Source organism: Urocitellus parryii, chromosome 4, assembly GCF_045843805.1.
Source record: "Urocitellus parryii isolate mUroPar1 chromosome 4, mUroPar1.hap1, whole genome shotgun sequence".
Lineage (NCBI taxonomy): Eukaryota > Metazoa > Chordata > Mammalia > Rodentia > Sciuridae > Urocitellus > Urocitellus parryii.
The window spans coordinates 136,193,862-136,220,600 of NC_135534.1; the positions used below are offsets into that span (position 1 = coordinate 136,193,862).

The 26,739-nt window shown below is 40.4% G+C and overlaps 1 protein-coding gene and 1 pseudogene across 3 annotated transcripts in view; one reads left to right on the forward strand and one right to left on the reverse strand.

Moving 5' to 3' along the window:
• Positions 1 to 3,442: 3,442 nt before the first annotated feature.
• The window catches only part of Pcsk5 (proprotein convertase subtilisin/kexin type 5), a 427,339-nt gene continuing 404,042 nt past the window's right edge, over positions 3,443 to 26,739 (reverse strand). For all 3 annotated transcript variants that reach the window (XM_077797818.1, XM_077797817.1, XM_026394020.2), the window contains 5 exons: positions 24,768 to 24,942; positions 19,073 to 19,290; positions 10,369 to 10,469; positions 7,957 to 8,143; positions 3,443 to 3,849 (listed from right to left, as the gene is read on the reverse strand). In XM_077797818.1, the coding sequence (XP_077653944.1) occupies positions 3,443 to 3,849; positions 7,957 to 8,143; positions 10,369 to 10,469; positions 19,073 to 19,290; positions 24,768 to 24,942 (1,088 nt within the window). The remainder of the gene's footprint in view (positions 3,850 to 7,956; positions 8,144 to 10,368; positions 10,470 to 19,072; positions 19,291 to 24,767; positions 24,943 to 26,739) is intronic.
• On the forward strand, positions 16,985 to 17,368 carry LOC113186550 (small ribosomal subunit protein uS8 pseudogene; annotated as a pseudogene).

Below are 26,739 nucleotides of genomic sequence, written 5' to 3' on the forward strand. Positions count from 1 at the left end.
GCAGGAGGATCACAAATTTGAGGCCAGCTTCAGCAATTTAATGAGGGCCTGCAAAACTTAGGGAGAACCTGTCTCAAAATAAAAATTAAAAAAAAAAAAAAGACTGGGACATGGTTCACTGGTTAAGTGCCCCTGTCAATCCCCAGTACCAAAAAAAAAAAAAAAAAAAAGAGAGAGAGAGAGTCTTCATAGCATCACCTGGTCTTAATTTCATTTATTTACACTTTTAAAATTGCATTCCATGAATCAGAACCTTTTAAGCTCTTATCCAGTTTTTTAGTATATTTCCAGTTTTTGAGGATTCTCTTAGTATTTCCAAGTTATTTGCAAACAAAACCAAAGGTGACATTGTTTTCCAACCACATATTTATCTATTAAGACAGTTGTAAGCATAATTTTCAAAAGAAGTGAGAGAATAATGTGGCATGACTAAGCACAAACTTGTCAAACTTGCCAGTAGATAAGCACATGTGTTCTTTTCACTGCAGGTCACATAGAAGAAGAGCACAATTTTTCTTAGTGTTCAAGGTCATTACAACCTTGTTCAACCTTTAACTGCATATCATAAACACAGACTTTTCTTGGAAAACAATTTCCAGGCTATTGAAAAAAATGTCCAACTCAGTCTATCACAGTTTTAAAATTATCAAGGAAGATGAACAACACAGTATAAGCAAAATTACTTGTTTCTGTAGGTTAACTCTGTACACTGCAATGGATAAGAAAATTCTCCCATGGATGTGATGATTATCTTACAAGCATTTTTAAGAAGTGAAAAGAGAACTATCAGGACTTTAAATGGATTTTGAAGAGCTAATTTTAAATGATTAAAATTTTGGAAAGCATATCATATGTATGTATGATACAGAGAACTTCTGAAATTATTTTTATTTTAGTATTGAGGATTGTACCCAGAGGCATTTTACCACTGAGTTACACCCCAAGCCCTTTTTACCTTTTAATTTTGAGACAGGGTCTTGCTAAGTTGCTTAGGGCCTTGCTGAGTTGCTGAGGCTGGCTTTGAACTTGCGATATCCTATCTCAGCCTCCCAAGGAAGTGTAGCCTAATTGGAATCACAGTTCTGGACCTGCACCTGGCTCTGAAGAATTTTTTAAAGACAAGGTCACAAACCATAGCCAAATCTGACCCACCGCCTGTTTTTGTACTTCTGTGAGCTAAGAATAATTTTTACATTTCTAAATGGTTAAGAAAAATCAAAAGAATAATAATATTTCATGATGTATGACACGTATCTGAAATTCAAATTTCAGTGTCCATGAATAAAGCTTTATTGGAACACAGTCTTCCCATTCGTAGGGTAGTGGCTGCTTTCACACTACCATGGCAGAGCCGAATAGTTATAGTAGAGATCTTTTAGTTCACAAGGCCTGAAGTAGTAACAAAAATCTGGCTCTTTCCAGAGAAAGCTTACTAACCCTAAGAACTTTCCTCTGAAGAAACACAAGGCTTCAGTAAATGGAAGTCTTCTTTATCAAGATTTCCCATGTCCGTGTCACATTGTTTAAAAAATATATGAATTTAGTGAATGAAAATCACACACTTCCTAGAAGGATATTGATGTCATAGAATACAATAATAGACATGTTTATTTATATTCATGCTTATTTTCCCATCTTATGTTGGTGGAGCATATTTATTAGAAACATGCACTTTAGGGTCACATTTATTGTTTGGAGTTTGGTGAGATTTCTGTGGCCTTGAACTAGTGATTTAGCCTCTTTTTTGGTACTGAGGATTGAATCCCAGATGCTTTACCACTGAGCTAGTCCTTTTTTAAAAATAATTTTTATTTTGAGGCAGGGTATCACTAAGTTGCCCAGGGTGGCCTTGAACTTAATCTTCTTTCCTGAGCCTCCCTGGGATTATAGGCATGTGTCACTATGCCCAGCCCTGTGACTTAGCCTTTTGTAAGCCTCAGATTTCCTATCAAAGGGCAATGACGACTCCAACCTGATAGACTTGTGATGTCAAGTGGGTAAGTGTGGTGATTTCTTCTCCTTCCTTCCTTCCTTCCTTCCTTCCTTCCTTCCTTCCTTCCTTCCTTCCTTCCTTCCTTCCTTCCTTCCTTCCTTCCTTTCTTCTTTCTTTCTTCTTTCGAGGAATTACTTAGCTTGATACCTGGTATACAGTAGGTGTGCAGTATATTTTGACTATTGCCATCATCTGAAAATGTCACTTTCACTCTTTGTTGTCCCACTCCTAACAGTGCCTGTCACTTCTTTGACAAGGAAATCCACAAGATTCTGCTGGTATACTTTGGAGTAGCCAGAGCCCCTCTCTCTGTATTACTATCTGCAGAAAAAACTGTCCTCATTTGTATCTAAGAGCACACTTGACAGGAGAAGGAGAAAAGGGGAAGCTTAGGAAGTCTAGAAACAGAACCACAGTGCTAACATGTTGGGAGGCTGTTTGACAGCTGGATTACAGCTTGCAAGCAGAGCAGCACATTGGGATTATCCCCTCCTGTTAGACTCCATTCCAGCTTTCTCTATGGAGAGCCTGCATTTCTTTGATGGGTTTGTGGATGGAAGCTCCTCTGATTTGATAGCTAGTCTTTTTCTTAGAATGGATAATTTTTTTTTTCATTTTATGTTAGGTTCACATTGCCATTTTTCTTTCATGATTTCCTACTAGAAAACTTCTTGGAGAATCACGGGGGTGTGGTTCTTGGAATCTTAGTGATTTTTTTTTTTTTTCACACTGGGCTTGCTATCATCTGCCTCCTGCCTGAGCCATTCTGCCCTCAGGATCATTATGGCTCTGTATACCCTTGGATGAACCAGGGCCCAGCAAACTCGTGGTTCCTCTGCTATGATGCTTCTTCTCTTTTCTTTCCTCATTTCTAAATGGGTCCTGAGCCACCTCAGCCGAGATACTCTTTTCTGCTCACCAGGGGACACTCTGGGAACAACAGATATGAACACTTTTTTTCATTGATTCTCACAAAACAAATCTCTGCCTAAACACAGCCAGAAGGGGAAAGAAATCCCTGTTAAGCCAACTCTTCCCCCCTACCCCCTGCAAGTTATTTCAAGAAATATCAGGATTCTAAAAAGTAGCAGAGCTCCCCACAATGCAACTTGGAAACAGAATCCCTACTGGTCTTCTGCTCCCTCTCTATTTTTTAAAATCACATAAAATAGTTAATTTTACTTCCTGCTTTGGTGTCTTCACATTTCATTTTGAGGAAAATGCCTTTAAATTTGATCCTTGCTCCTCAATGATGGTTGAGCGGGAACTGTTAATTGAATTTAGTCACTCAAAACAAGCACAAAATATTTCAGCATTCTTACATATTCTGATTGGATTCGTGGTTAAGAAGACAAACACACTCACACCTCAGCCTGGTGTGTGGATAAAACCAAAACAGTCATGCTCACAGGCATGCCCGTGAGAGGAAGGGGTGGAGGTGGGCTGTGTCTACTGGAAGGAATAGCTCTCGTCATCGTATTCCAGCTCATCTTCCTCCTCATCCTCCAGCAGTCCATACTTAAATTTTCGGTAGACCGTGCCATCTTGGCTCATGTAGACGATGTCATCATTGTCATCCTCATCATAGTCCTGGTCCCTATACTCGATCATCTGGTCCTCTTCAAAGCTGGTGCCCTCGCCATAGCTGCTCTTATAGGAGGAGTATGACCTGGCAGGGTCAGCCAGCTTTTCATAACCGGCCTTTTGTACTGGCTGGACTTGGCCCCGAGACTTCCTCCAGACGAACACAGTGGCCCCCAGCAGAAGCAGCAGCATGACAGAGGAGGTGATCAACAGAGCAGTCTTGGAGTGCTCAGCGGCAGACCCAGGCTCACTTCTTTGAAGGATGCACTCATCTTTTGGAAGATGACCCCAAACGCAGGGGAGAAAAAGAAAAGATGGCAGAAAAGAAACAGAATTGGGGAAATTAGTTTCTGAGGTAAAGAACATCATTTTTAAAAACAAATCTAAAAATGTAAGAATCATGGTCTAATTTTCTTAGGAAGTACACCACCCTACAAAATCTTAGCATGTACCCTATGAGAATCCCAGTCCATGCTTGATAAAACCACGCCATCCTTCTAGAACGAGGGTCAATTTGAGATCCAAAGGGAGTTCCCTGATCTCCTCCATCAGTCATGGGTCAGTCTCCAAATGTTCAATTTATCAATTGATTCTTCTATTTCTCTCCTGAGAAAGTATTTCACCATGGTCCACGCTTTAGTATTGCTAAATGACATTCTGATTTTTTTCTAAGACTGAGCCCTCTCCCAGCTATGTGTAAGCCTGGCCCACAATAACTATCCTACTCTTCCAGGGCAGGAGAAGATAATTTATAAAATTTTATCCTGTCACTGACTTCTATGACCATGTAGAGCCTTAGAAATTACTTAGACCAATTTATTTTTTGATAGTTGAGAAAATTAAGGCCATGGAGAAGAAATGAATTGTTACATTGTCAGAGACAAGACATTGTGGAACAACCAGAATTCCAGTCCATTAACCTTAACTTCATGGGACAGTCTAGACACCTGAAGGAAACATAGTGTGACAACTGATGCTTGGCTTCTTAGAGTTTTGTGCCACTTGCCTAGCAGGAACAGAAGTACTGTACCATTTAAATCCTGCCTACCAACTTGAGTGACAGGGCATTTCTCCTAGCATAATTAGGATTTCTGAAGTTAAGAATTTTGCCTCTTTTTATCCTGTTTTGATGCCTTGACTGAAAACATGAAGTAACTGATTAATTTATTTCCTTTTCTTTAGCCCACCATATAGGAGTGTGAAAGAGTATAAAAAAGCTAGAAAAAAAAAACTATCAGACCAGGTTGGGTATACAAGTTGTATCCATAAATATTGGTTGGACCACTTGGATCTGCCCCCAGGATTCTTTTATAGGAGAATCTAGATACATTTTACACATTAGCTTAATGAGTATAATAGTGATACCAGGTATGATAATTTATGCTTACTAAATATCTTGATATTTATTAAAGTGATATTTCCAAATTAGATCTGATTCATCGCTGCTATGTATGTGGTGTGTGTGTGTGTGTGTGTGTGTGTGTGTTTAACTTTTAAATATGACTTTATTTTATAGGAAGACTAGACAACATTAAAAATTACTTAAAAATCTTTGATTTAGTGTGTGTGTGTGTGTGTATTTTTTTTTTTTTTTTTGCTAGTGCTAAACAAGTTTTCTGTTTTATTCTCAAACTCAGGGGATTTTGCCTATCAAGCAGAATTCCCTCCTCTAAAGTAATAGCACACCTGGCACAGAGGCACATGCCTGTAATCCCAGAGGCTCAGGAGGCTGAGGCAGATGGATTGCGAGTTCAAAGCCAGCCTCAGCAAAAGCAAGGAGCTAAGCAACTCAGTGAGACCCTGTCTCTAAGTCAGATACAAAGTAGGGCTGGGGATGAGGCTCATGGTTGAGTGCCCCTGAGTTCAATCCCCAGTACCCACTCCCCCCGCAAAAAAAACACATAAAGTAACAGCACCATCATTATTATATTCATCATTACCAACATGAGCACAGATTTTTTTCCCCTGAGGAAATATTGAAAGCACCAGAGAGAAAGAAAAGCAATCTGTATAGAGCACTTTGAGGTAAATATCACGGGAAGCAAGGAAATCAACAAAAGACCTTCACAGGTTGTCGGGGTGCCACGTGCCATCACATTTTACTCACTCTGCATCTTAGGCTGCAGAGTCACGGTCAGCCTCTGAAATGCAGTTTCTTTGAAGGGGCAGACTGCCTCAGTTCATAAAGGAGCAAGTGAGTGAGAGTATTTGTCTCTCCCCTTTCTCTCTTTCTCTTTCTTCACATTTGCCTGCTAGACAAGCATTTTGCCACTAAGCTATACTCTAAGAATATCGGGACTTTGCAGAGTTACCCCAGGTGACTCTTCAAGAATCACAGAGGAACCAGGAAACCAGACTAAACAGTTCTTTGTTGGGACAGATGTTCAGAAACACTACACGCGACAGGCACACACTTCTGGTTTCATTTAAAGGCTTCCATGTAGTACAGGTTATTATTCTTAACTGACACAGCATGGATATTAGGCAGTCAGACCCTGAAGGTGGATGTGTAGGGGGAACTGCAGAAAACAGCTGCCCAAAGGGGTGGGAAAACTGAAGAAGGAAAAAATTGATTTTGGTAAAAATGATACTTAGAACCTAATTGAAAAAGCTGATACGAAATGAAAAATAGGGGCTGGTAGTTCAGTGGTAGAGTGCTCACTGGGCATGAAAGAGGCCCTGGATTTGACCCCACCCCACTCCAGCACCACAAAATGAAAATTAAAATTAAAAAAAAAAATTAAAAGTGTCTAGTAGTAGTTGTGGGTCTGGGATTTTCTCACATGGACAGTCTTCCATAAATATTTGCTCAGGAAATAATATATCTGAACCCCTAGGAAATTATCTATTTCTGGACTAGGGAATATATATTAAGAATATAGGAGCCAGGCCAGGAATAGCAGTGCCTGCCTACAATCCCAGTGGCTCAGGAGGCTAAAGCAGGGGTATTGATAGTTCCAGGCCAGCCTCCACCACTTAGGAAGGCCCTAAGCAATTTAGCAAAAACCTGTTTCAAAATAAAGAAGTAAAAAGGGTTGGGAATGTGGATCAGTGGCAAAGCACTCCTGAATTCAATACCCAGTATCAAAAAAAAAAAAATATATATATATATATATACACACACACACACACACACAAATCAGTTGCAGAGGTGTGTGCCTATTGTCTCAGCTATCAGGAGGCTGAGGTGGGAGGATCACCTGAGTCTAGGAGTTAGAGACCAGCCTAAGCAACACAGCAAGACCCCATCTGAAATAAACAATGCAGAATATGTTTTCCTTTTAGGAATCATTCCATTCAGGATGTTTCTAAGTTTGTGAATAATGAAAATCAAATATCATCATGGATGGGGATAACAACATTGGAGGTTAGAAGCCAGTTGGAGTCTGGAAGTTGGTGAAAGGAGTTTTGTTTCTTCTCTTCCCCCCACTCACCTCTCTTTTTCTCTGTACCAGGAACTGAACGAAGGGGCACTTTACCACTGAGCCATATCCCTATCCCTTTATATATATATATATTTTTAATTTTGAGGCAGGGTCTTGCTAGTTTTCTTAGGGCTTTGCTAAATTGCTGAGGCTGGGTTTGAACTTGTGATCCTCCAGCCTGAGGCTCCCTAGTCACTGGGATTACAGACATGCATCATTGGCTCAGTTTGGTTTCTTCTTAACCTTTAATGAAAGTTTATTTCTAAAATGCTTTAAGTCTCTAATGCAAGGCTTAGATTTGGTCTGACTTCCACTGAATGATTCTTCAACAGATTCAAGATAATACTGTATTAACCTCCTTGATTGCTAATTTCTTTCCTTTATTTCCCCCAAGAGGGAAGAATAAAAATGGAATGGGATAAATATATAAAGGTCCACTTCTAGACCTAGTTGAACTCTAACTTGGGAAGCAGTATAGCAGTGGAAAGAATGTGGGCTCTGCTGTTCAAAAGACCCATTTTCTAATTCTAAATGAGCCTCTTAATATTGATGTAGACCTAGATAATCCAAATCCAACCCTTTGGGCTCAGTGGTCTTACCTGTAAAGTGGGATCAATAATATCTACTTGTGGGGCTGAGGTTGTGGCTCAGTGTTAGAACGCTCACCTAGCATGTGCAAGGCCCTAGGTTTGATCCTCAGTACCACATAAAAATAAATAAATAAAATAAAAAAGTATAGTGTCCGACTACAACTAAAAAATAAATTAAAAAAAATAGTATCTACTTGAGAATTGAGATGATGGGCACGAGGTTTCAAGTACAGTAGGCATACAGCAGGCACTCAGTGAAAGGTAGCCTGATTGATTTTCCTGAACTTTCCATCCTCCTCTTCTGTGGCTGTCATTGCTTTCTGAGGCCAGACCCTCCCTCTGCAGGCTGTCCCCGTCCCCTTACCCATGCTTTCCTGGCAGTCACAGCACTCCTGGGTGTTGGAGGGGCTGGAGGTGTTACAACAGTGGAGACAGCGGCCGTCGTCCATGTGCAGCAGCAGGGACGCGGGGCACATGGTGCAGTTCTTGGTGCCGGGCCCCTTGCATTCCATACAGCTCTCGTGGCATTTTTCACAGTTGAATTTCTCTCCCTGTTAAGAATAATCAGGAGGTTGTTTGTGAGTGCAGAGGGATGAACAAGGTAGTGGTATTTCCCAGTAAGAATTCCATCTTGTCTCTCTAAGCCTGTAGGGGCAGCAGAAAGATGGTGTGTTCTGGGCAAAAGACAGACACAACTGTCCACAACTGGATGAAGCCATTCCTGGGCCCTGACCTCTGACCCCTGCTCATAACAAGAGTAGGAGAGCAGGCTTCCACAATAATTTGTTATAAAGTGACAGCTTCTGTTCTCTCTCTCTCTCTCTCTCTCTCTCTCTCTCTCTCTCTCTCTTTTGGTAATGGAATTGAACCAGGGATACTTAACCATTGAGCAACATCCCCAGCTCTTTTTTTATATATTTAGAGACAGGATCTCACTTGTTTAGGGCCTTGCTGAGTTGCTGAGGCTGGCTTGGACTTTGCCTCAGCCTCCCCAGCTGCTGGGATTACAGGTGTGTGCCACCACACCCAGCATCCTGTGCTCACCTTAAGACAGCTCAGGTCAGGTACTAGTTTTGTCTGGCCCACACTATGTAGCTTTAAACCATTTAAAACATTCTGCATTCATCTCTCACATTTCAAAAGTAGAATATTTCATATATAAATCAGTTCCTAATTTCTCTTTAAAATCTAGAAGACCTGTCAACTGGATTCATCATTTTAACATGTTCATGTCACTGACAAAGTTGAGTGCCCCCCACTTTTGTTTTTGCTTTCCTGTGTGACACAATTCCCAGCATTTGCTATTATATCACCAACACGTAGGTAATGCATCAATTTCCACTTTCCAGCAAGCTGGAACTGTGGTTTTTCATTCCCCCAGTGTCCTTCTTTCACTCATGTACATTAGTTACCTGTGTAGCTTCCTTGATCACTGGATTCTTGTGGGCTGGGACCCAGAATGATGTTAGTTGTGACTATGTAGCTAAATCAATTAAATCAGGAAGAGAGTCCAGAGATGAGAAAAAAGTGGCTTCCCTCCTGACAAGTTGTTCTTTGCTTGGTGCTGGAATTGTGGGTCAGGAGAGATACCTTCCTATTCTACCTGTGTAATTTTGCAAGTATGGTGAAATAGAAAAAGATGAACAGAGGGGCTGGGGGTATAGCTCAGTGGTAAAACACTTGTCCAGCATGTGCAAGGCCCTGGGTTCAGTTCTCAGCACCCTCCCCAAAAATTGCTTTCTTGAGCATCTTGGAATATTTTAGATACTGCTACACTGTTTTCTCAGCTGTTATTATCTCATCAAATCCTCTGGGTTCAGTCCCAGCTTTGTTATTTACTATTCTTGTGATATTTTAGAAAATTACTTAACCTCCATGAACTTAAGCTTCTCCAAACTGTGATGAGAGCTGGTGTCGGAATTTAAAGAGCACCTATATTCAAATAGATTCGTTTGTATTAATTTCACTATGGAGAGATTTACATGTTTCCTAAAGTTTGGAAGCACAATCAAGAAATTAGTATATTTGGCAAACCCATGTGTTCTGTGGAAGCAAATCTTGATCCTTCTGCATATATTGTGCAGAAGAGGTGGAGTAAATGAAAGATCAACAGCAGCATGGATCCTCTTTTACTCAGATGTTTCTGGTTAGACAGCAGAGGATAAGAGAGAAGAGATTTTGTATTTCTGACCTAATAGTCTTACAAAGACTGAAACTTCTGTGGTCATGAATAACAGATGTAGGGTTCATTCTGAGGTCCTCATTACTTAACATCTCATTATTTATCTTAGATCTTCTCAATTTCTGTGCTTTACATAAAGGCTACAGGTGAATAGCACCATTATTTCATGATGTCATGAAGGATTTCACAATGTTGGGTCAAATTATAGTAAATGTAGTAATTTTAGAACTTTTTGACTGCCCAGAATGATATGCAGAAACTGAGTTCACATTCTCTCTAAATAGGGCAGAAAGCCAGGTATGGTGGTACACACCTATAATCCTAGCGATTTAGGAGGCTGAGGCAGGAGGATTGTGAGTTGAAAGCCAGCCTCAGCAACTTAGTGAGGCCCCAAGCAACTTAGTGAGAACCTGTCTCAAAATAAAACATAAAAAGGGCTAGAAATGTAGCTGTTAAGTGCCCCTGGGTTAAATCCCTGGTACAAATATATATAAATTTATATAATTATACATATATATAAATTTATATGATTTTTATAATTATACATATATATATAAATAGGGCAGAAAGCACACTGCCCCAGCTCTCCAGTACCTCTCCCACTCTGTATTTTCCCACAAGACAGTCGGAGTTGCAGATTCCACCCATGAGGTGGTAGTTCCACACACAGGACAAGCAATCTGATCCTCCTTTTCCTGAAAGAAAAAAAAAAATCCAAGTTATTAGATTGAACCTTAGTTTCCCTTTCTTCCTTCTTCCTTCCTTTATTATTATTATTATTATTGTGTGTGTGTGTGTGTGTGTGTGTGTGTGTGTGTGTGTGCTGGGTATCAAATGCAGAATCTGGCACATGACAAGCAAGCGCTCTACCACTGAGCTACATCTCTAGACTTTCTTTTCCATTCCCCCCCCCCCCACATCTGGTCACATCCCCTCACATCTGGTCAGGAACACTAAAGAACAAGGACAATGTCAAGTAAATTGAAGCAGAAGACAGGTATAATGGTGCACACCTGTAATTCCAGCAACTCAGGAAACTGAGGCAGGAGGATCGAAAGTTCAAGTCCAGCCTCAGCAAGTCAGCAAGGCCCTGTCTCAAAATTAAAAAAGGACTAGGGAAGTGTCTTCAGTGGTAAGGTGACCTTGGGTTCAATCCCCAGTAACAAAAACAAACAAGAACCCCAGAATTTGAAGCAGAAAGAAGAGTTGCTTGAGGATATGGGGGAAAAGCCTACAAGACAAAGTGAAGGCCTTTGTGTTATCTAATTAGTTCAAATTAGGCAGACTCAGCTGGAAACTGCAGATTGGGGATGACAGATCTTTAATTACAGCAAGAGAAAGATTTTCAGAGAATAAGAAGTCATGTAAAAAGTTTATAAAATCATTAATTGTCCTTCTGTTTATTGTTTAACTAGTGGGCAGGATGATGGCTGCTGATTTGGAGGAGGGTCCTTGTACTTGGTGTTGAGTAAGTCATGAATATACAACAGCACTCATTTGAAGTTTGAGGGACAAAAATATTCAGTAGATCATGTTGTCAAGATTCTTAATTTTGGGACTTGTAGTGGTGATAGATTCCTTTGAAATTCTCTTGAGGGCTATAAAATCTCTCCTTAGAAATCTTAACACCCTGAGGCTGGGATGTAGTTCCGTGCTAGAGTACTCGCCTGGCATGTTCAAAGCCCTGGATTCTAATCCTCAGCAGGACAGGGGGAAAAAATTGACATTCTTTGCAAGTAAATATTCATTTCTTCAATGATGGGAACAAACCTAGGGTCTTGTGCTTGCTAGCCACACCCCAATCCAATCCTGTTTATTAATGATGATGATTATTATTTTGGTGCTGGAGATTGAACTCAAGGCCTTGTGTGTGCTAGGCAAGCTCTCTACCCCTGAGCTACATCCCTAGTCCTATTTATTATTTTCACATACATGCAAATGTGGACGTGCAATGTCAACCATCCAAGGTTACTTAGGTAATTTTGATAGTCAAGATTCAAACTCGGGTTTGTTGACTCACAGTCCAGTGCTCTTTCTACCACACTATCCACTTTAACATATGAACCATCAAACAGGAGAGGTGTTAACCTATGGACTGTTTCCTGTGGAGGCAACACCTCCCTCTCCCAATGCATATATCCCAAGAATGATGGATCCAAATATTTCCTTCTATGCAGTATCAGGGACAGCTTCTGGAAAGAGTTTGGGGGACAGGAGACCTGAGCTCTAGTTCATGTTATGAGGAAAGGCCCTGGCATTTCTGCTAAAAGTTTCAAAGAATGAGTGTAAGAGAGGTGGGCATAGAAGGTACCTGGCATTTCGAGTTGGAACTTGAGCAATGGAAAATATGTCTTTCCATCAGGACCAGGCTCTGAAGGGTAGTTAGTTGAACTTGACATAAAACCAAGAATTCTGTCCTTTACATTCACAAAGGAGTTGACTTTTCCTGTCTTATTTAAGTGAGTTCAGTAATTTGAACTGTTGTTTCCATACAAAAATGAATCCTGAGCTCTGAACAATAACTTAGACAATAAACCTTTAGGATGTATCTCCTCAGGTTGGGGGCTGTAGCTCTAGCTCTAGCTTTATACAGAGTGTTTGTATCATCTGGAACACGATTGTGGTACGTGATCCTCTCTTCATTTTCTCATATTTTTCTAAAATAAAGCTTAAATGTCTTACTGTTAACCTTTTTAAATACAAGATTTGATTTTGGGGGGTGGGTACAGGGGATTGAACTCAGGGGTGCTTAACCACAGAGTCACATCTCCAGTTCATTTTTCAAAAAATATTTTATTTAGAGACAAGGTCTTCCTAGGTTGCTTAGTGCCTCCCTAAGTTACTGAGGCTGACTTTAAACTCATGATCCTCCTATCTAAGCCTCCTGAGTTGCTGGGATTACAGGGGTGCACCACCATGCCCAGCCAAAAATCTATGTTTTTAATGAAGAGAATTTAAGGATGACATGTGATCTCACCTACATGTGGAGTCTTTAACAATGGAATTCATAGAAGCAGAGAGTGGCTACCAGTAGAGGCTGCAGGGGTGGGAGGAATTAGAGGACGTTGCTCAAGAGTACAAAGTTTAGTCAGGAGACATACATTTTTTGAGATATATTATACAGCATGGTTAGTAACAGTGTATTATAAAATTTCAAAATTGCTGAGAGTCATTTTGGATGTATTTAGTCCAAAAACTGATAATTATTTGAGGTGATGGATGATGAGTTTATCAGCTTGATTTAATCCTTGCACATTGTGTGTATGAATATCACTTTGTACTCCACCATACATGCAATTGTAGTTTGTTAATTTATAGTAAATTAAATTAAGGATATGAAAAGGGGGATGGAGGCAAGGACAAGGTTAGATCACAAAATTTATACTTTAAAATTAGTTACATTACAATTAGTTCTTTTCTTTTTCTTTTTAGTGGTGTTCAGGATTGTTCCCAGGACCTTACTTATGCCAAGTATTTGCACCATCACTGTCTTTTATTATTAATAATTAATTATTTATTTTTACTGGGGATTGAACCCAGGGGTGCTCTACCACTGAGCTACATCTCCAGGTTTTTTTTTTATTTTTCATTTGAGATGAGTGTTTTAGTCAGTTTTTTTTTTTTTTTTTTTTTTTTTTGCTGCTGCTGCCACTGAAAGACCCAATCAGAATGAATTAAATGGAGGAAAGGTTTATTTAGGGGCTCATGGTTTAGAAGTCTCAGTCCATAAGTGGATGGCTCCATTCCTTGGGGCTCAAGGTGAGGAAGGACATCATGGTGGAACAGTGTGGCAGAGGGAACCAGCTCACATGGTGATCAGAAAGCAGAGAGAGAGAGAGAGACTCCATTCTCCAGATACAGAATATATACCCATGGCCACGCTCCCATGAACTACTTCCTCAAGCCACACCTGCCTCCAGTTACTACTCAGTTAATCCCACCAGGGATTAATTCACTGATTAGATTAATGCTATAAGCCCATCATTTCTCCTCCAAACCTTCTTGCATTGTCTCACACGTGAGCTTTTGGGGAACAACACATCTAAACCATAACAATGAGGGTCTTGCAATGTTGCCCAGGCTGGCCTTTAACTTGTGATCCTTCAGTCTTGCTACCTGAGTGGTTGGGATTACTGGTATGTGATGCTGTGCCCAGCTTTACTTTATTTTTAATCAACATATGATTATTCACTTTATAGGTACCATGTGATGTTTCCATATGTGCGTGTATCGTATAATGATCAAATCAGGATAGTATATCCTTCAACTCAAATATTTATTGTTTACTTGAAGATTCAAAATTCTCTTTTCTAGCTATTTTGAAATATACATTATTATTGACTATATAGTCACCCCACTGTGTAATGGAACACTGGAACTTACTCTTGGTCTAACTGCAACTATGTGAGGGCCACTCTTCTCCCTCACTCCTACTAATTTGGCTATGGCCCAGACCTGAGGTAATACCTAAAGAACCTGTCATCTTAGGGTGACAGATCAGTGACTATTTACATACCCAACACTGATTTACTGCAAAACCTGTACACTTAGGGACCAAGAATCTTTCACAAATGTGAAGTTTGTTAATTTTCAGATTTTTTTATTGTTTTCATGTTTAAGACCCTAAATTTATTATTATTGCTAAGGAGCCTTGGGGCTGAAAAGACAGGCATTTTGGCATTTCCTTAAAATTTAGAGCAGCTCACCATCTGCTTTCCCTCAGAATGACTCCCCTGGGATGCCTTCAACAAATCCAGACCAGCCCCTGGGTCTAGCTGTGTGCACTGCTCTACACAGAGAGGGGCGGCCTGGGAAAGTTAGGGGGCTTTGGTTATCCAGTCTGGATTTTTATTCCAAACAATTTTATGAGGAGGATAAATAAAAAAGTTAAGTGTGCACAGGCAAGAAATGAACTAATTAAGGAGGCACCAGTTGCACACAAAGGTATACATTAGGCCTGAGCTTGCTGTGTCTCCCCACTCCCCGTCCTTGGTGCTATTATGATTTTTCTTTTTAACATCCTAAAAATATTGGTCAGGGCTGGGGATATAGCTCAGTTGGTAGAGTGCTTGCCTTGCATGCACAGGCCCTGGGTTCAATCCTCAGCACCAAAAAAAAAAAAAAAAAAAAAAGACTCTAAAAATATTGGTCAAAGAGAATGAAATAGAATTTGACAAATATCTTTTTTTTTCTTTAGGTTGCCAAACTTTTTCTGCTATTCTCAAGCATCCTCATTTCTTAGTATGATAGTTAATAATTTAAGAAGGAATTTACCCTTTGTTTTTCTACCCAAGTTATAACCTAATAGAAAAACCTGTCCCTAAATGTTGTAATCTACATGTTGCAGCTCGAGAGGACAGCACCAGATTCTCCATTCAAGGGCATGTGAGATGTGAAAAGAAAGGATAACAGAACAAATGAGCATCACAGACAGAAAACTTCAAATAGGCAAGTTGTAGGGTTTAAGCAAAATCTAGGAAAAGACACAAACACTCAGATGTCTTCAGAATTCACCCCAAACACTCTCAGAAATCCCTGGAATACTAGATCAGGAACACTGAGTTTGATGAACTTTTAAGCTTGGGAATGCTCAAAACCATCATTCTTAAAATCATCCAGGAAATATAAAACCCAATTTGAGAAATTGTATAGTTTTTCAAATTATGCTTATGATATCACTAATGTTTTCCCCAATCTCCATAAAAAGTCTTTCTTTCTTTCTTCTTGGTACTGGGGATTAAACCCAGGGGTGCTGAGTTATATCCCCAGACCTTTTTATTTTGAGACAGAGTCTCACTAATTTGCTGAGGCTGGCCTTGAATTTGTGATCCTCAGCCTCCTGAGTTGCAGAATAAAGAATCGAAACAAAATCTCTCATAAGACAAACACTCCAAAGAATACGTTAAGGAAAATAACAAGGGCTGGAAATGCAGCTCAGTGGTAGAGTGCTTGCTTAGCATGTGCAAGGTCCTGGACTCCATTCTTAGTGCATACACACACACACACATACACACAAACCACACTCAGCAATTAGAATATGAATTCACTTCAGATAGTATTAATTTCATCGAAAAGTCTATCAAAGGCTTCAAAATTAATATTTAAGATACTAAAAAATAAATGACATAACATCCACACATATATTAAATTATGAAACAAACAGGAAAATATAAAATTAAAACAGGCATAAAAAGAAATAATTAATATCTTAAAAATAAAATAATCACCTAAATTAAAGATAATAAATGGTGTGGAATTTAGACTAAACACACTCAGAAACAAGTAGAAATAGAACAGAGGGGAAATAGAACAGAGGCTGAAGAATTATTCTAGTAGAAGTCATAAGCAGTCAAAGAGATAAATTATAAAGAAGGAGACATAGAAGATAGAATAAGAAACTCTAGATTATGTTTAGTAGGAGTTCTAGAAAAGGAGGTTGGAAGGAAGGATGGAGAAGCAATATCTGAAGATCTAATAGCTGAACATTTTCCAATTTACAAAAAGACATTAGGATGAATTTGCTTCCTACATGTGTATTCGTTTATTCAATGCTTTATGAGCACTTACTATGTGTTGCACTCTGGACTAAGCAGGGGACACAAAATGAATGTTGTATAATCCTTGCTCACACTAGAGAAACTATTATTAGGAGAGAAGGATGTGTTTAATTAAAATCTAAAAAAAATGCTGCAATAAATTGTTCAACTCCAGAATTAGGAAGAAGGAGGAAGATGACTTTTGGGAGGGCTAAGAGAAGCTCCACAGAGCAGCTGTTGTCCAAGCTGAGTTTCTGAGAATTCCCTAGAGTGCTGTTCCTCAGGAAGAGGAACGAGGAGGCATGAAAGAGCATGGTATATCTGGTGGCTCTTGAGTGGCTCTGTGTAGTCCCAGGTGGGTCTAGAATATACAGAAGAAGAGTTAAAATGAAAGTTTACTGTTTTTGTTGTTGTTTTGGTACTGGGGATTGAACCCAGGGGTACTTACACACTAAGCCACATTCCCAGCCCTTTTTATTTTTTATTTTGAGTCAGGATCTTGATAAGCAAGTCTGGCCTTGAACTTGCAATCTTGCTGGGATTATAGGCATGTGCCACCATGTCTGGTGAAGACTGAAATTTAAGAGACTGAACGGAGAAAGATTTTAAGCACCTTTAAAAATAAAGAACATTTACTCTTTCTGCCATCTTTCCATGTCTCCATAAGGGTGTGCATGAATGTCCTGGCTGATGCTCTCAAGAGCATCAACAATGCCCAAAAGAGAGGTAAGTGCTAGATCCTTATTAGGCTGTACTTCAAGGTCATCATCCATTTTCTAACCATAATGATGAAGTCTGGTTACATGGGTGAATCTGACATCATCATTGACCACAGAGCTAGGAAAGTTGTTGTGAACCTTACAAGCAGGTTAAACAAGTGTGGAGGGGTCAGTTAGAGATTTGATGTGCAGTTCAAAGACCTAGAAAAATGGCAGAATGATCTGCTCCCATCCTGCCAGTTTGGTTTCACTGTATTGACAGCCCCAACTGGCATCATGGGCCACGAAGAAGCAAAGCAAAAACACGCAGGAGGGAAAATCCTGGGATTCTTTTTCTAGGAAAGTAAAACATACATACAAATAAGATGTCTCAGTGGGAAAAACGGGGACAACATTGATTGCATGCTCATTGAAGGGCTGTATGTAAATGCATGCTCACAAACAGGATGACTTAGGGACACAAAAAGGGTCTCCTCCAGAGAAAATTCAGTGCAATACCCATCAATATTGAAAGCATTTTAAAAAAGAAGCAACTGATTATAGAATTTTTTTAGAGTAGCTGGATACAGTGGTATATGCCTTGTAATCTCAGTGATTTGGGAAGCTGAGGCAGGAGTATTACAAGTTTGTTTGAGCATTACAAGCCTGGACAACTTCATGAAGCCTTGTCTTAATAAAAACCAAAAATAGTTGGGGTTAAGCTGGGCATGGTAACACATGCCTGTAATCCCAGAGACTCAGGAGGCTCAGGCAGAAGGATCCCAAGTTTGAGGCCAGCTTGTGTAACTCATTGAGACTCTATCTCAAAAGAACTAGGGCTGTAGCTCAGTGTTTGTTTAATCCCTACTACTGAAGAAATAAAAAACAAACAAACCAAAACCAAAAATAAAAACTAAAAAGGGCTGGGATATAGCTCAGAGGTACAGCATGTGCCTAGCATGTTGAAACCCTGGGTTCCATCCCCACTACTAGAAAGAAAAAAAAAAGATCTATCTATCTATCTATCTATCTATCAATCTATCTATCTGAGATAATTTTAAAGCAGAACAGTTATGTACTTTACCAGTCATTAATACTTACCTAGAAAGTTTTATCAATTAAAACATTACAGAAGCATTTATTTCTTACATGTTAAGAATAATTAATTCACTGTAGACTGGGACTGTAGCTTAGTGGTAGAGTGCCTGCCTTGCTCATGTGAGACACTGGGTTCGATCCTCAGCACAACATAAAAATAAATAAATAATGGTATTGTGTCCATCTACAACTAAAAATATATATATTTAAATAAAAAGAGAATAATTCACCGTGATCATCTTGTTATGGCAGGATATGGAGTAAATGAGCAAATGTGAATTTCAGAATGAGCACCCAGGCACTAGTGTTCAGGATGACCTGGGAGCAGGGAAAGGTCAGCGTGACTTGTTGGCTACTTCAAAGGTCTGATAACAAATGTTAAAAATGGAAAATGAGGATAATGAGCATGGAGAAGGAGAATAATATTAAGAGGAATGTTTAGAAGATAGGACAACAGCTCTTAGGGTGGAATTATGGAGGTAGGCAGGAAGCAAGGGAAAAAGAAGAGTCAAGGATAACTTCAAGGTGTTACCCTGGGCAATGGGAGAACTGGCACCGATTTTAAGAATCTGTGCAAAAAACAAGTAAGTATCTGGAAAATAGGAATGGGGCTTGGGAGAGTTTGAGGTAGATGTCTTAGGGAGTTCTTAGAGTGAAGAAAATAATGAACTTCCCTAGGCAAATGCAACAGGTGGAGAAGGAAGATGGACGAGGTGACAACACTCCTAGAGGAGACCATGCCTGTATCTGGGCCTTAAAGAATGAGGAATCTGAAGGGGCAGCAAGACGTCACCTCTCTCACCGGAAGATGCAGAGGCTGACTGAACAGAGAGGGCTGATGCCTGGGCACCAGGCTGGGAAACAGAGGAACTGCCAAAGGTGGGGAGGAGGGAGACAGGGACAAAACAGAAGGGGAACCTTTCCACTTTCTCTCTTGCATGTGCAAAAACACAGATACACTCTCACCTTTGCATTTTTTGCAAGTCGGATGACATCTCTCACAGGTCCAGGTGTGTTCTTCTGCATAGTAATGCTCTGGGCAGGTGCGATAACACTCTCCCTTGGAGGCGAGCAGAAAAAAGTAGGTATCGCAAGACAGGCAGTCTGTGGGCTGTGGACCCCGGCATGCCTTGCACCTCTTGTGGCACCTCTTACACTGGCCAGTGGAGATTTCTGCATAATATCTGAAAGCAAGGGGAGCGAAGATGGAATACAGCCGTCCCTGGGTATCTGCAGGGGGTTAGTTCCAGGACCCACTACAGAGATACTAAAACCCATTGAAGGCTCAAGTCCTTTCTATAAAACAGGAAAGCATTTGGATATAACCTACAAATATCCTCCTTTATACTTTAAATCATCTCTAAATTACTTACAGTACCTAATGCAGTGTGAATGTTAAATAAATAGTTGTCATGCTACATAGTTTGGGGAATAATGACAAGAAAAAAGGTCTGTACACTATTGGTACAGATGCAATTCTTTTAAAAAGTATTTTGCAACTTTGATCCCATGTGGAACCTGCAGATGTGAAGGGCTGATTGTACTAATCTTTGCTCCTAAATTGGGTGTGGTGAAAAAATACAATGAGTCATACAGAATTCATTTACAAGCTGGGTAACTTTAGCCTCTTAACTTTACTCATTAAATTCACTTCTATGATACTAGCAAATTTAATGATTCTCAGTTTTCTTATCTGTAAAGTGGACATTACAATACGTCCCTTGCTAGCTGTGAAGATCATACTGGATAACACCTAGGGAAAGATGCAGCAGTCACCGGTAATTGTTAGCTACCTCTGTCTTTTTCTTCTATTCACTGCTCCAGGTTCAAGCTTTAAGCTGTGTTGAATGGGATTGGGGAATGGAAGACATTTTTAGATGGACCTCTGAGTGGTTCTTCTTAACTTAAAAAGCATCTTGAAATAGAAAGTGACATGTAGTGAAATTAACCTTTACCAAATAGATGTAACCTCCTTTGAAAAGATTTTTGGAGACTAATTTTTTCCTTTATTTTTATTGGTGCATTAAATTGCACATCATGGTGTGATTTGTTGTTATATATTTGTACCACTGCACACAGTATAACAATATAATTTGGATAATATCATTTATTCCCCATTATTTCCCCTTTTCCTCTCCCTAGTCCCTTTCTTCTACTCTACTGATCTCTCTTTGATTTTCATGAGATCCCTGCCCCTCCTTTTCTTTTCTTTTTCCTCTCTAGCTTCCAAACGAGATGATGATGATGATGATGATGATGATGATGATGATTATTATTATTTGGTACTGGGGATTGAATCCAGGGGCCCTTAACCTCTGAGCTACATCCCCAGTCTTTTTATTTTTTAGTTTCATTAAACTGCTTAGGGCTTTGCTAAGTTGCTGAGGCTGGCCTCAAACCCTTGGTCCTCCTGCCTCAGCCTTTTGAGTCACTGGGATTACAGGTATGTGCCAGCTTTCCAGGCTGAAGATTAAAATTTTAAACGTATTTTTATTGGTACATTATAATGATATAATAATAATGGGATCCATTGTGATATATTCTTACATGAACATGGCATAGTTTATTTTGCTTCATTCTCTGTATCTGCATCTCCTCTTTTCTTCCCTTCCTCCTGCCTCAATCCTCTTTCCACTAGTGGTCTCTCTTCAATTTTCACAAGGTTTCTTTTCTTTCCTTTTTTTCTCTCTAGCTTCCACATATGGGAGAATGCATGTGATCCTTGAGTTTTAGAGTCTGGCTTTTTACTCTTAGCCTGATTTTTTCCAGTTTCATCCATTTTCCTACAAATGATAATATTTTGTTCTTCTTTATGGTAATAAAATACAATTGTGTATATTTAGCATATTTTTTTTCCATTCACCCACTGATGGACATCTAGGCTGGTTCCATAATTTGGCTATTGTGAATTGCACTGCTATTAACATTGCTATGCATGTATCACTGTAGTATGGGCAAGTCATTTAACTTCTTGAGCCTTGGTTTCCTAATTTGTAAAATGGAGAAATTAAGGAAAGGTTAGGGATGTAGTTTATTGGTAGTACATTTGCCTAGCATGCATGATGCCCTAGGTTTGATCCCCAACTCTGCAAAAATAAAACAAAACAACAACAAAAACAAAACTGAATAGACTAATACCAACCTCATGAGGCCATTGTAAAATAAAATCATAATGTAAAGATTCATTGTGAGTGGAAATGCTTAGTAAACTCTCTTCTCATCTATTATAGAGATGAGAAGCATCAAGAGGAACCATGGTGAGGGAAGACTGATCAATTCTAAATAGGTTTTAAAATTTATCAAAGAGTTATGCTAAAAAGAAAGGCAGTGGGGAGTTTGCTGGCTCATATTGAAAGAAGACTCCAACATCACTGCTTAAGATGAAGACTTATCTTAAATATTCATCTTAAGCAGTGGTTTAAGATGAGGGGATTGTGAAATCTCTTGATCCTCAGAGCCTTGGGGAGGATCTTATGCATAAACACAGAAACATGAAACTTAGAGAACCCTCTGTGAGGCTAAACATCAGAATCATTATTGTATTGAGACACAAAGAGATTTAACACACAAGGCTCATATCATGATGCAGAACACTGATTTTACAAAAGGAATGCTACTTCATCAATATTCCAGTTTTTTTCTCTGCTTCCTGGCTACCATGAACTAAGGAACTTTCCATCCTATGCCCTTCCACCTTAATGTTCTGCCTCATTGCAGGTCCAGAGAAACAGAGTCCATAGACCATGGACTGAATCACTTGAAACCCTGTCAATACCAGCAGACATGCAGAAAGCTCTCAGATCCAGACCTATGCTGAATATGTGGGTGGAAAACAGGAAGAGAAGCATATCAAGAGAAAGTGGACAGAAGACAGTTGGCAGGAGGTAGAGAGAAAGTGGCTAAATCTAAGAGCCTGTCCTGCTGACTGCAGAACCACTATTCCTGCACCAATAGCTGTGCAACTACCAGCAGAGTCAGAAAGAGAAATTTGAGCCCTAGTCCAGGAGAAATAAAGATAAGAGCATTGGGGGAAATTTCCTACTCCGAGCTTGCACATATAAGTTCCTGGGCAGAATCTCTCTCATAGGAAAAGGAACAGGTCAAAAAATTAAAAGACCAAAGAAAGACTTTCTCCAATAGGAAACATTAAGGACAATCCTGCCAAGCTCTTTGAAGTTCCTGAAATGCGGTAGCTAAGACCTTAGTGAAATAAACTACTGGTTCTGTCACTGATGTAGGGCCAGGGGGCTCATGTAGAAGCCTTACTGTATTTAATTTGATAAAATGTGGTGTGGAAAGGGTTTGAAACCAAGTATGTCTCCTGAAAAGACCAGTTTTTATTTTTGTGGCCGTGTTTCTCTTTTTTTCCTTTTCAATCTAAACTACCAGTTAACACTCATCATGGTTGTAGGCTGTGCTGAATGTGCACATCAGGGGAAACCTTTCCTGTCACCAATTAGTGTTTGAAGCTTCTCCTGCTGGGGAAGTCGGCTGTGAGATGCATTCTGGTTCTCCTGATCACGGATTTAGGGTTGAACTCTTTCTTGCTTGGAGACACGCTCATTGCTCAGACTGTGGGGCAGTTGCTGCAGGTCACAGTGAAAGTCTCCCAACGAAGGAATTGTTGTGTTTCCCTAATTCCCACCATAGCTGCCCCCAAACAGTAAGCACTCAGGCTTGTCTTTCTGGTAGGAAGTTAGTCTACCAATGTTGATTCATGAAGGAACCTAATGCTCCTTCACATAACTTTGCCTTTGGAGTATATTTATTGCAAGTTATGTTTCCTAAGATATGAGCTTATCATGGGGGTGGTGCCTGAGTAAAAAATAATTTTTGTTCTTAAAAAGTTTTTCTCCAATTCTTCCACATTAAAGAGGTCCACAGAAACCTACGCTTCTCCTCCTCTCCCTTGGGTAACTTCACACATGGTGGAACCATTTTCTTAATTCCATGGTCTGCATTCTCTTTAGACCACAGGATCACACCCCTCTTTTTAGTGTGTATGTACTTAAGAGTAACGAAAAACTGCATGTGAGAAAGATGGAGATTCTTGACATGGGATCCAGATCTTTATACATCCTTCTTAGGGTAAAGTGGAAGGGCGAAGCAGGTAGGCCCACCCCGATTCTTGTCTGGTAAGGTCCTTTCTTCACTGACCCACACAGCTGGTGTTTTTCAAGAGCTTCTAATGTTTATAATTCTGCATGGAATGTTGTAGTAGTATAACAGTAGGAGTTCCCCCTGGAACCCCTAGGAGCTTATAATTTTCTTGGAAAGACATACAGGAATAAGAATAAGGTCTTAAAGAACAAAATTTGTCTTAACTCTAATTGAATATGTATTTAATAAATGAGTGAGTGAAGGAAGAAGATACATAGAAATGTAAGGTGGTATATAGCACTATAACAGATGAAGTAAGCAGAGATCGCTATGACTGAAACGAACAGATGTGCCAATTTGGGTGAAAGCCTTTAGGGAAGGTCCAAGGATAGAGCCCTTCCATTGGGGTCCGGAAATTCTCAATGTCCTAGGTTCTTCCTTGGGAAGCAATGAGCAACATGTCTATAATCAATCTTTCTCTTTACTGGGATGCCCGTGTGTGTGTGTGTGTGTGTAATCCAGCTACACTCTTCCAATTATGCTTGTTATCAGGCCTTCTGATAAACACACTCTTTATCTCTGAAATGCTTCCAGAAGGATACATCAGGTGTATCTAGGATGTGTATGATAACTAATCCTGTATTCGTGGATTTATGGGAGGTTTGACAGGTTGCAGAATCAATGGGGTATAAATGTAGATGTTAACGGAAATTGTTTCTTTTGTAAAATCCATGATTCATTTGCATAGCTTAGATCCTGCATATTAAACTCGAATCAGAACAAATCCTAAAACTGAAGAAAAAGAACATCCATTAGCAGTCTTGGGCTTCTCTGAGGAAGGGAGGTGTTGTTGCCTCTGCTTGGCAGTGCTACCAGCGAGGCTGGGCATTGGGTAAGATCTGTAGCTTACATGAGTCTGATTTGACCATCAGACCCTTTGTATTCTCTCACTGGGTCACTCTGCGTCTCCTGTTTCTCTTCCATCCTTGTGAGTGGGCTCACCTTTGCTCCTTACTAGTAGTGAGAATTTAATCCGACTTCATTTGTGTTTAGAGTCTTTGTTTCCACATGTGCAAAATGGTTTTGTATCTGGAGTGATTGAAGAGTTAGCTGAAGAAATGGGTTATTATGGTTTGGATATGAGGTGCTCCTCTAAACTCCTGTATTAGTGCAGGAATGTATGGAGGTGAAGTGATTGGGTTCTGAGAGCTGTACCTATTTGAAGGGACTGGGTAGAAACTGTAGGCAGGTGAGGTGAAGTGAGGTGTGGCTAGAGGAGATGGGTCACTGGGAGCATGACCAAGGGTTCATCTTCTTGCAGCCCCTTTTCTTCTCTCTCTTTGCTTCCTGGCTGCCATGAATTGAGCAGCCTTCTTCCTCCACACCTTTCTGCCATGATGCTTTGCCTCACCTTGGGCCCAGAACAATGGACTGAGCCCACCATGGACTGACCTACCAAAACCTTGACCCCAAATACAGTTTTCCTCTTCTAAGTTTCCTTTGTCAGGTATTTTGGTTACAGCAAGAAAAAGCAGATGAACACACGTGCTGAGCATCTTACCCCTCTCTGCATTGGAGCAGGCACTCATTTTCCAGCTGGAACCAACCCGGTCGGCAGGAGCGGCACTGTGTGCTGTGACTCCCATCACAGGTCCTACAAGAGATGTGGCAGGGCGCGCACAGGTGGCTGTCCCTGGCGTAGTAGCCCTCTGGGCAGTCTCGCACACAGGTGGTGTCTGTTAAGGGAGGAGAAGAGTGTTTGGAATGAAGCCCGATTGTGGCTCCCACACCTCCTCCTGCCTGGAAAGAGGGAGAGGAAGTGCAAGGGGAAAAAGACAGTGCCCCTGTGGGCTGTGCTGGAGACACTTTGGAGTGAAGATGAATGTCCAAGAAATAGAATTGACCAAAAGGCTACAGGGGCTCAGAGAAATCAGAGGTCAGAGTGGTCTGTGTTGGTAGAACCGAAACTCCAGTTTTATGACTATAGATGTGACAATGGTTCAATGGTATATACTGTCAACAAGGGGAAGCCCAAATCCCCTAAAAAAAGTATTTGTACTATATCCTATTGCTGCAGTAATAAATTACCACCTATTTGATGTCTGAAAACAACACAAATGTATTATCTTACTCTTATGGAGCCAGTAATCTGAACTGCATCCTCAGGGCTGAGTTCCTTTTAGAGGTTCTAGAGTAGAAAGAGCTTCTTGGCTTTTCCACCTTCTAGAGAGTTCCTGTAGTCCTGGGCTCTTGGGCTTCTCCTCCATCTTTCCCCACTACTCCACTATTCTAGCATTTTCCCCCTCTACTCCTCTGCTTCTGTCATTAATTGCCTTATACTAGGAACTCTGATCCTCCTGCATTTCTCTACTAGCCTTTGTGATTATACTGGGCCTATCTGGGGAACACAGGAGAATTTCCCCATGCCAAGAGCCTTCATTAAATCTCAGCTACAAAGTTCCTTCTACCTTGGAAGACAATCTATTTACAGGATCTGGGGATTAGGATTGCCATCTTCAGGGGCAGCATCAGGCAATCTGCCCCATCCTCCAAATAACCATGTAGTTTACAATAGCCTGATCCTGGTGGTGTGTGGAGTGGGGTGGGATGGGTGAGTGTGAGAAGGTCAGGCCTGGCCAACTCCTGTCCTCAGCTGTTGGGGACATCTCTTTTGTTATGCGCCAGTACTGAAGGCTCAGTTCTTGCTTAATCTGTATCCCCAGTTAAAGGAAAGACCACTGTCTGTGAAGGCATCTGACAGACTCACCAGTGGCACTGCAGATTAGAGGTAATTAGAAAAGAAAGTCAAAATGGTTGATTATATGGGAGATCTGGTTGGATGAGATATTTTCATGAAGAAGCAATGGCTGGGGAAGAAATTTACTGAGCTTTGTGTAACGGGAACTAAGATGAATGGGTTGAAAAGACTGGTGATTTCAGTGTCTTCTATGGTCAGGTGGTCGGGATTGGTATTGAGCATAGATGTGCCTGTGTCTTAGTAGGAGAACACTGCCCTGGAAGGTGACATCTCAGCAAGAAGTGGAAAAACTTGCTATCTATGTGAGCTTTGAGTACCTCACTTCTCAGGTCTACTCTACTGACTGGGAAGACAAGTCCAACATTTTCTAGTCTTCTCCATATTTGTCTCTTTCTTCTCGCCATTCCAACTCCTTCTTTAAGTGTAGCTCCTCCGGGCTTGTATTTAGTCTAATCATGGCATCCAGGAAACCTGAGAACACAGCCTCATACCTGCAATCACCTTCAGTGCTGATCTGGAGGCAGCCCACCTGGGATTGCACCACACATTGTTCAGGATTTATTAATGGATGATAAATCAAGGGGGAAATTTTGATGAGGAGTTGAAGGCCTACGTGTTCTTAATGCATTCTCTCCACAGACTGCTTATTAATTACAAGGGAATCAATAGTAGTTATGCAGTAGAGAAAATAAACGTCTAGACAGATGGTCAGTGTTAATTAACATCACCTATGAGGGGCAAGTGGATATCATATGTATCTGGATATGATTCTCAG